The following is a 10,758-nucleotide window of genomic DNA, read 5'->3' as shown; positions in this document are numbered from 1 at the left end:
TGATAGTAAGGGTTTATTTATCAGAGCTCTCAAAGTACTTTTCGACTGGAATCAGAAGAAGCTCTGTTAAACAATAGCTTTCAGCTTTAGCTTTCTAAGTGGAATATGTGGGAGTGATTATCTAAAATAAACTAGAAGTGGGGAGTTGAAAAAAACAGTTTACCATGATTCATTTTTCGTACAGAATTACTTCCTTCGTATAGTTTATTCTAGAGAATCACTTTTAACCATAAAATCACTTCTTCCAAAAAAATTACTCTCTAAAAAAATTTAAATAAAAAAGAACTCTATCAAATAGGCTATAGGAACTAAGAAGGGGCAGTAATACTCTACATCACATTGCACGCATGAAGGATGGACTGTTCGAAGTTGGAATGTTCAAACGACACACCGTGAATCATGCGTGCGACAATGTGGCACACTACCGTAGTACCGGCTGGCTGGCTGGCTGGCTGCAGCTAGGCCGGCAGGCTATGGTGCACAGCTCGCGATTCTTACTTTTTGGATGGGCCAAACATTTGCCGGTCGAGCCCAAATACATGACGGGCCTCAGTGTACTAGCTGTTCTAACAGTTTCTTTTTGGGCTGGCCCCGATTCCTTTCGTTTTTATCGGGCCAGCTGCAGCTGTGCCAACTGAGTTATGTTTGTTCATTCGACTCGGAAGACACAAGCATCGCCCTGCGCTGATCATCTGTGAAGTCGTCGCACCATTTGCTCCATGGGCCCATGGCTGGCCATCTGTCACGTACCTTGATCTATCGATCACTTAATCACGCACTCAAGCACACCAATCAACCAAATCAGGAGCTCACAATCACCAAGTGACAATACACAGTTTGGTACAACTGAGAGAGAGAGGAAGTGTAGACTGGGAAGAGCAGCTAGACTGGGAAGGGAAGAGCAGGAGACTGGGAAGAAGAAGTAGAGAAGAGTTTAGGAGACTGGGAAGGGAAGAGCAGCAGGAAGTGGGGATCAGAGAAGAGTTCAGGACTGGGGAAGAAGAAGACCGGAGGAGGAAGAGAGCTATTCCATTTGTTCTTCCATGTCCCTGTCCGCTGGAGCATTGGCTTCATATACGGCTCTCAGCCGAGTGGGCCGCGCCAGCCCATTGCTGTCCAACCCACCATCCGGTCCGAGCCCAAGTCCATGACATTCTCCCCACCTAGAGACACGGCTTGCCCTCAAGCCGATGCCATGAACCGATAATTCTTGAGCTCATGTCGTTGCCTAGCTTGAGAACATCCTGATGTGTCTGTACTGAAGTGCACCATGCAAGATCAACAGCATGTACTTGAGTGCACCATGCAAGATCATGAGCATGCAATCCTTCTTCCTTGAATCTTCTACTGAGTGTGAATCCCAAGCATCACTCAAATGCAATTGCCATACCATGCAGTAGAACCATCAAAATCCAATAGCCAATGCAATTGCCATAGCTGTCTGAACATGCACTCCAAGATGAATGACAAGAAATTGTAGTTGCTCTTTCCGCTCCACTCGAACCAGATTTGCAACAAGAGTGTTCCAGCACATTAGACCAGGATGCTGAAAAGTATGAACAACATGTGGATGTTGGACATCTTCATGATCATTCTAGCCATCAGCAGCATCCTCAACACCCTTGAACCACAAGAGGGCAGACTGTACTCCTTGCAGTGGTGTTTCTCAAATTGGAACCCTGATCCAAACCTTCATCATGGCTTATTTGCCTTTAGTATTCAAACTTGCACAATCTCTGCAATGACAATCATCCATCGGTTGGACTAGCTGAAGCATAGATGCATACAGAATGAGAACACCATTACATGGAGTCACCCACTGCTCATATGGTTTCAGAGACTTGCAAAGCTCCTCAACAATGCCAACAATAGAGTTGCCCAACTTATCACTTCTTTACCTTGTGTGGTGGCCAAGGAGGCAAGAGTAATAATGCACTGTCACTACAATTTTGAGGCCAATGTAATAGTGGCACCACCATCAGACTCATATCCCATACATGGATTGTATCTTCTCCCTAGCAATCTCTGATTGTCCCTATATCCCACTACAGGAGGCCTTCACGAATTAGCTCACCTGAAAACAACACTTGCAAAGATTCATTGCCCACCATGACTGGAACAACACCCCTTTTCAGAACTCCACTGTTGATAGTTATACCACCATGATTCTGCTGCAATAATACCAGGAATATACAAGTGTACAGACAAAGCCAATGGAATCTGGAACATCTTTTCCAACTTGAATCTGCTCCACAGATGCTAAGGCTGCTCATCTAATCTCTCAGAGAATATCCCACTGAATTGTTCATATAAGTTCTGGGTCTGTTGGAGAAGCACATCAGCATATGGAGTATCACTGAACTTGAACACCATAGATGCTACTGCCATGGTTGCTGCTGCCTCAGATGCCTTTCTGTAGAGTGTTTGCATGCACTGCTCCAAGTGCTTGATCTCCAATTGCACAGGCGGTGACCATGGTGGCATCAGCTCCATTCCATCCCTTACTACATCCCATTGTTTGGGGGCATGTCATGGGCCACTCCGCTTCACTGCCGAGGACCTCTACTTGAGCTGCTGGTGGCCATAGTTGTTGCAATTCCAGGCACCCCTCAAACATCATGTGTGCATTGCTGGTGAAAATGGCAGGCCACACGAACTTGTCGCGGGTTGACGGGGCAGAACTGGCGCTGGTGAAGACGAGCACGAAGATGGCCATGGATGACCCTAACTTCCATATCACAAGGTTGTTTCCAATGTTTGGCAGCGACCAAGGTGATAACAGCAGCAGGTAGGTGCAGCAGAAACGGACCACTTCGTCCACTGTCTTCTACACGGCAGAGAACTACAGGTTGGCGATGATGCTCCGGATGGTGTCGGTGTTTGTGACGTGCTCTCCTGCGCCATCGGTGGTGGTAGTGAGCACGGTCACAATGGACTTGGGCAGTGTACGACGCTCCTTGTTCCGGGGATCAGCGAGAACTCCGACCAGCACTAGCTGAGCATAGGTGGTGGCCGCAGTAGCAAGCACCTTCGGGTTAGTGAGACGGCAACGACGCGTGGGGACGAGGGTCTGGAAGGAGTTGTCGTGGGCGACGCGGATGAAGAAGCGCATCTGGGCGGTGCAGCCAGATTGGTGTTGCGTGGATGGCGACTCCGAGTGTTCGTCAATGAGGCCCAAAGTTACCAGCACGCACGGGCGCTTGGAGAAGGGGTTGAGGCATTCCATCGAACAGGTGGCGGACGTCGGCTTGAGGAGGAGGGTGGCCGCGGTAGCGGAGGACCCGGACACCAACGAGCCCACGCGGAATCCCGTAGCTGCTCAAGAGCAAAGGCTCAGCGCGGACGCAGTGGAAGAGGCAGCGCCGCATGGTCCAGGCGTGGTCGCAGCAGAAGAGGTGGCCCCGATTGAGTTCGAGGTGGACGCAGCCGAGGATACGACTACGATGATGGACACAGGTGTGGATGCAGATTCAGTGCTCCTCTGGTATTTGCGAATCTCGTGCAGCGCCACCGTCCCAGGCCTGTAGCGGCGGGGCTTCTTCATGCCGCTGGTTCGAGGAGAGCGCACCGCGCGCGGGCGAAGGCGGGGCAAGCTGTCAGGCACTGCAGCTATCAGAACCTGATGAACTGAAGAAGCTGAAGGCAACGGTTGCAGAGAAGAGCAAGACAGAGACGCGACACTGAAGATCCAACGGTCCACTTCAGAAGATATTGTTTCAACTCATCCGATGGCTGGAAAGCATCCTGGAATATACTATTTTTCTTTACTGTTCTCTACTTCTCTACCGTTTCAGCATAACGCTAAAGCTTTTTGCCTGTAACTTTTAAACAGTTATTTTGGATATTTAGGCAGAGGGAGCAGGTGAGATGGGGTGTGAAAAGAAGTTGCTCTAGTTTAGCCTAAGTAAAAGTAGCTTCTGGATCCAACTCAATTGTTCTTGTTGAGCTCTTCATCGTTTTGATGTTCCCTCTGTTCGATTTCATTCTGGGATCTGACAATTGGTAATCAGAGCCTTTGTTCCTCGGATCGAAATTTTGGTGAATTTTTTTTCCAGCAATCAGTTTCCAGGCTTTGTTCTGGTGTGAAATCCCGGTGCGCTGGAGAAACTTTTTCGTAGTGGCGACGACGGAAGTCAGGATTCAGATCTGCTATGGAAAATCCGGATCCTGCAGGTGAGGCGGCATTGGCGGCGGTAGAAAAACTCAAGCTCGAAGTGCAGGAAACAAAAAATCATCTGGGTAGACTGGAATCCAATACTCAAGAGGTGAAACTCCATATCACCTCCATGGATGACAAGGTGGATTCGATCGGTTGCGGGCGGGCGACGGTGGCGGTCGGGAGGAGGGCGGGAGCGAGGCGGCCGCTAGGGGCCAGCGGGCGAAAATTGGTCCCGCCCCGACGTGATTCGCGACCCCTCACAGGCGAAAACTCAACCCTGCCCCTACCCATCGGGTGTAAAACCCATGGGGACCAATCGAGCCCGCCCCATTGTTGGCCCTACATCTATGTTGTCTGTCGTCTGGGAGTGAGAGAGAATATATTACATTGTTTCTTTTTTTTTGAACGGATGTTTGTTTCTTCCTTGATTTAGATGGATCGGTCATCCTCTAAGTATAAAGTCTTATCTTTTTTCTTTCTTTTTACACCTCTTGTGTTGAGCTATATTTCTATTTTTTATTTATTTTCTATTATATTTTACACTAAAGAATTGCAACTTTGAATTCTTAAATGCGTGTAGGGTACAATAAACTTATGCATTAATCAAATTATGCTATCATTTTTTACTGACATTTGGCTTAATTTTTTTATAATGACATAGATGGGTAATATAGGAGTAGGTACAGGGGTATTTTGCTTTTTTTTTTCTAATGATATGAGTGGGTAATATAGATGCAGGTATGCAGAGGTATTTTGGGTTTTTTTAATGGTAGTTGTTGGTAATTTATAAACATGTATATGAATATTTTGCTTCTTTTTTCTTTGATTAACGTAGTCATTTGTATTCTTTGTTCGTCAATTAGTAATATAATAGATGGTGCAAATTCATCAAAAAGCATGCATAGAACAATTTAAAAATTTTGAAACTTTGCAAAGCTCTAGGTGAGGTCATTTACTATATTCCTGCAAAATCTCAAGTTCAAACTCGGTAACATTTAAAAGCTATAAAAAAGACAAATTTCAGGGGCAATAGCATTGCAGGACAATTAGTGCTATTACCCTTAAAAATTGTCATTTTTATTATCTTTTAAATGTGACAGAGTTTGAACTTGAGATTTCGCATAAGTGTGCGACATACAATCACCTAGAGTTGTGCAAAGTTCCAATTTTTTTAAAAGCTTCTAGGTACGCTTTTCGATTAATTTGCAACGTTTTCAATATCCGAGGTGTTGGCACCGAGTATGCACCCCTGATTAATCATTAGCTGAGCTCGTCCGAAATTTCTTGAGCCGCCGCCTGCTGCCGACTTTGATGCAGCAGCAGTTGTCCTAAGGGCCTGTTTGTTTCAGCTAGGGATTCTGAAAAGCAGCTTATAAAAGCTGGATTGTGAAAAGTTGGATTGTGAAAAGCTTTTAGACTGTAGATTCTAAAAAAATTTAATGGACAGTTTAGTAAAATGGACTTTCACAATCTATCAAAAGCTGAGGAAAACCAGCTTCTCAGATTCTCACAATCCAACCAGCAGATTTTAAAAAGCTATAACCAAAAGCTGCCTGTTTGTTTCAGCTTCGGATTATAAAAGCTGAAAGCTAGAATTCGAAGCTGAAACAAACAGGGCCTAAGAGATTAGGATCAAAAGCAGAGGCAGCAACGGAAAACGTTGACGGGTAAACAGGAGCGATGTTTCGATAACTAAATTCTATGTCTTTGTCTAGAAAAATTTTTATAAGATTTTATTTATATTATTTATCTCATAATTTAATAATTAGTCTGGAGAGTAGGGAGAAAAAATAAACATATATCATTATAGAAGAGAATCTTTTATAAAACCGAATTCTATAAAATTTGATTCTAAATCACCGACCTTGGGGCCGTACGTGCGCAGTGCCCACATGCGCCACCACAAAGTATTACCCTTTCACACGCACGCGCGAGTCGCGACGCCGGGCGTCGCCGCAGCAGCGCACATCTGCTCGATCCCTCGCCGCAGCCAAAAGCAGATCCGACGTCGCCATCGGAGCTCGTCTCGAATCACCGGTCAAATTAAAGGCGGTGTGAAAGATGCACGCGTAGGATAAGCTAAATCGCACGAGCGAGGTAAACCGAAAAGAATCAAGGGAGATTAGCAGAAAAGTACTTGGTAACTATATATATACATATACATATACACTCTGATTCAGTGGTTCACAGTGATCGTCTGATCATGGTGGCTGCAGATGCCATGTCTCACACCGGTACAGTACAATATTGTAAGCTTTTCTAGTTCTTTTTTTGTTCCTAATCAAACTACAACTGCTAGCTTTACTTATGGAAGCAGAGAGGGAGAAGATGACCGGCCTGGTTAAGATCACTTGAGAATTGCTGGGGAGATAGGAAGCCATATGCATCCGAGCGGCTTCTCATGTTCCAAACCCCAGCAATTCCTCTTGCTGAAGCAATCGACAAAAGAGAGAAACCCAAAAAGAAAGAGAGAAAAATTACACTTCTTTTCCCATTTTGTCATCCGATGATCTCGTCCGGAACCGTCACAAACCTCGTCCGCTTCTGCAGCAAGGGGGTAAATGGGAGAAAAAAGAAGTACATTTAGATGGATTTGTATTGCGGTTCGAACAGCATGCATTACGAATTCAGTATGAATGATGGATGCGATGTACAAAGGATATATATAAGAAGAAGAAGAAGGGATTTGGATGGGCCGTCGTAAAAGCCTTTGACAAATGAGTACTTTCCCTTGAAAGGAAAGCATTGCGAGCCACTGTGTACTCCCTTTCTTTGTACTGCCACCGGACAGCGAGGTTATGTTTCACGTTATCCGTACTCCGGACTGACGACTGGTATGATAGCTTCAAGCTTGGCTATCACAACTTAATGAAACTAATTAGTTCATTACCCCGATCAACTAATGGTCACAACTGCATCTTGTTTTTGGCATATATAAAAAACGTTGTGATTTTGATCATGAATTCATCATTTATAAACACATCGGAATTATATATTATCATAAGGAAAGTAGACAAACCTATACGAATAGCTCGTAGATATATATAATGATACTCGGAGTTCAAAGAATTCGATTGCATATATACACACACCAGCAGCACTTGCAAACCAGGTCAACTCTTCACCAACGATAATAAAGCGTTTCTAATCTCCCCAAGAGGGCACGGGCCGTCTGGGTCCCCGTGCCCCGTGGTTAGTCTAACAAACCCGGCCGGAATCTTAAGCACATGCACGGTCACTGCTCTCTCTCATGTGACGTTGAGCCATTAGCGAGCTGGTACTACTATACGCGCCCGGCTAATCAGTGGATGGAGGGAGTCCTGTGCTGGGTTTGTTAAGCGACGACGTCCGTAGTTAACAACTCGGCCACCATCCATGACCACCTACTACCAAAACCAAACTGAAACTGACCCCTCTCTCTCTCTCTCTCTTCAAGGAGATAGCTGAGACTGACGGCTTGACCTACCTCTTTGTTATTGTGACACATTAGCTTTGCCTGCCTACTACGGCTCACTAGTTGTAACTAACGCACTTAAATGATTAAGCTTGATAACCAAACATACCCCCCTTCACATGCCTGGGGATGCAGACACGTATCATGCGCTGTGAAGCGTATATATAATTAGGATCGCTACACATATATACTAGCTTACAAAACCTCTTCCTATCATGGATGGTATCATGCATGGAAGGGGTGGGAAGGTTCGGTTGCCAACTCGCTGTGCCACACATGCGCACGGCACCACGTGATCGAGGCGATCGCATGCCTGAGCGTGCGGGGGGCGCGTGTACGAAGCGAGGTCGAAGTGGCACGGAAAGGTGAAGCCACGAGGCCGAAAGGGGAGGGGCTCATCTCTTTCTTCCTTCCCCACTGTCCTTTTCATCTTCTTTTTCTCTCTTTTTCTTCCACCTGTCGCTTCTTATTCTTTATGGAGCATCGGAGGGTAAGGAGATTAATTTGAGCCATTGAAGATCTGAGGCTGCCATGGATAGAAGGTTCCATCCCATGATCACCTCATGGTCCAGATCACAAAGGAAAGTGGAAATTGTCCTTATACTATTATGAAGATTTGTATCTTGCTAAAATACTACTAGTATGTGTTGATATGTGGGGCCAAGTTCTATATGTCATTGATATAGTTCAATAGTATTTTAGTAAAGTAGAAGAGGGAGTAGTATAGTGACATTTTCCCCTGCTAAAAGGAAATGCTCTAGCAAAAAATATCTAGTTCGCATTTCTCGTATGTCAATTGGGTTTGTTTGGTGGTAGGGATTATGATTGAAATTGTACAAATTAGATCCTAAAAATTCTCAAGCCTATGATTTGTCCTCTCACGGACATACCTGGAAAGATAAAGCTAAGGCGGATTCATGCTAATATGCTATTGTTACTCATGGCAACGGTATGTTTCATGATTGTGATGTATTGTCCTATGATATGGGCCGTTATGTTCTTAGGGTGCCCCGGGACAATTGTGCTTTAAGATTTGTGTAGTTTTGGATAGCGATTGGATTGCTGTTTGGGTCTAACAGCCTAGCAGTTGTATTTTATAGTACAAGAGTCATCCTTGATCAGATGAGCCTAACTTAAGCTGCAACTTAGAGGAGCACAGTAGACTAGTATAGTGCTGCCGATTATCGTTCAAAGAAGTGTGGAAAGATGCAACATGACAACAGGGTTAATTGAGGAAAGTGACGTGCACGAAGGAAGATGCATGCTCACCTCTTTCTTCAAGGTCGGCTTCTTGCCGGACAGGGCGGAGACCGGCGCGGCGGCGCCCTGGTCCCTCGCTACGCAGAGCTGCATGATCTTCTCTGCTGCCTCGGCGGCGTCCTTGCTCTCCTTCATCAGCCGCGCCACCTCGGCCTTGGGCAGGCGCATGCGAAGCCGCACGGTGCCGTCCACGCCGACCTCCACGGACGACGGCTTCGGCGACCCGCCCCCGGCAGCCGCCAGGCGCGCGGCCGACGATGGCATGATGGACGCCACGTCCGACACGGTGCGGCGGGACAGCTTGAGGCTTTCGAGCCGCTCCCTGGCGCCCACGTGCAGCGCGCCGGACCACGTCTTGCGCGGCGCGCGCGGGTCCTCGTCGCCGACGCCGTCGTTGCGGGCGATCTGGACAAGGAAGTAGAGCTTCCCGGGCTTGAGCGCCGCGTCGCGGTCGAGTGGGCGCGCGCGCACGCCGAGCCGGCGCACCTCCTCGGACTCGAGGAGCTGGTGGCCCGGGTGGCCGCGCAGCGCGGCGCCGGCCGTGGCAGGGGCCTTGTACCGGAACGTGGCGCCGTCCACCGTCATCACCTTGGCCGCGCACCGCCTGCCGGCGAGAGCGTTTCCCATGTTGGCCGCCGCGAGCTGCCTGGTTTCTCGGCAGAGGGCGCGCGCGCGTGCGAGGTGTAACTAGCGATGCGAGGAGCTTGGAGGTTGGGTTAACGTACGTGAGGTTGGAGGAGTGAGAGAGGGAAAGAGAGACGAGGGTTTTATAAAGGTTGAGTCGTCTGGTGTTCTTGGAGCCTTTGGAGTTTGGTGTCAACAATTCTCCAATGTGTAATGCCTGTCACCTATAACACCGAAAGCAACACTATCAATGTGAGTTGCATGGTAACGGTGGATATGAACGTGCGATGCCAAGGGTGGAACAAATATCAAAAGTCAAGTACAAAGTGCAGCAAATTTGTTTATATTCCTTTTTGCTCCATTACCTGCAAATTGGTACAAATATTTACTATGCTACATATTCTATTACTTAACACTACAACATAACTGGTCATCCGTACCGGATTATCAATGTTAGTTAGTAAAAAAATATGTATCATTACCGGTTATAGACAACAACCGATAGTGATAAGTCATTATCAGTGCCAATTCGAATTAAAACAAAAATAATAACATTACTGCTGGTTTTTAATTCGAACCGGTACTAATACGGGACCTGAACCTGAAATTTCACTTCATTAATCTTTGGGTTCACAAGCCTTACATCCGGTTCGGAACTATCTGCGCCCCTTTCTCTCACTTCGATCCCCTTTGTCTCCTCCCTTCCTCGAACTCTCCTCTCATCTCCTCTCTCCCCATCATAGCCTCTCCTCAAGCCCCATCTCTGCCACCCATAAATCACATAGAAGACCTGTGGGGAAGAGAACTTGGAGAGGAGGGAGAGGAAGAGGAATAGCACCATGCTGGACTATCTGATTAGGCTGGTGAAGCCGTCCGGGACCTTCGCTCCAGCGACCCCTATGTCGTTGTTCGCATAAGCAAGCAGGTTCGCTCGTCCCGCTCTTTCCTCCTTGCCTGCTTGCTTTTGTTTTCTTGATGTAATTGAACTTGCCATTCCTGATAGATTTTATCTGCTCTGGAGAGCTGCCAAACTTCGTTCTAGTTAAGCCCGGATCCACATTATAGAGTGTGATTAATCTGTCAATTGTTTTAATTTTATTTTCTTTTACTGGAAAGAGGTGGACCAAATCGCTTTGAATAAAAGCCTATGGTGCGGTCGGGCTCGAGCCACTCACCGGTGTTTGCCTTCATCGTCGAGCTTGCCAGGTTGAGCTTCACAGGCGACCCCACCAGGACCAAGAAGCAGGCCGAGAAGAACGCT

General features: G+C 46.9%; 1 protein-coding gene across 1 annotated transcript; it reads right to left on the bottom strand.

The window, feature by feature from the left end:
• Window positions 1-6,283: 6,283 nt before the first annotated feature.
• LOC133902455 (uncharacterized protein At1g66480-like) lies at window positions 6,284-9,717 on the bottom strand. Its single transcript, XM_062344045.1, has 2 exons — window positions 8,883-9,717; window positions 6,284-6,703 (listed from the first exon to the last, which is right to left on the bottom strand). The coding sequence occupies exons 1-2, from the start codon at window positions 9,498-9,500 to the stop codon at window positions 6,659-6,661; spliced, it is 663 nt and encodes a 220-aa protein (XP_062200029.1). The 5' UTR covers window positions 9,501-9,717; the 3' UTR covers window positions 6,284-6,658.
• Between the last annotated feature and the right edge of the window lie 1,041 nt (window positions 9,718-10,758).

This window comes from Phragmites australis, chromosome 20, assembly GCF_958298935.1.
Source record: "Phragmites australis chromosome 20, lpPhrAust1.1, whole genome shotgun sequence".
NCBI classification, from domain to species: domain Eukaryota; kingdom Viridiplantae; phylum Streptophyta; class Magnoliopsida; order Poales; family Poaceae; genus Phragmites; species Phragmites australis.
Note: the sequence above shows the minus strand (reverse complement) of the source record. Positions and strands in the feature narration are given on the sequence as shown.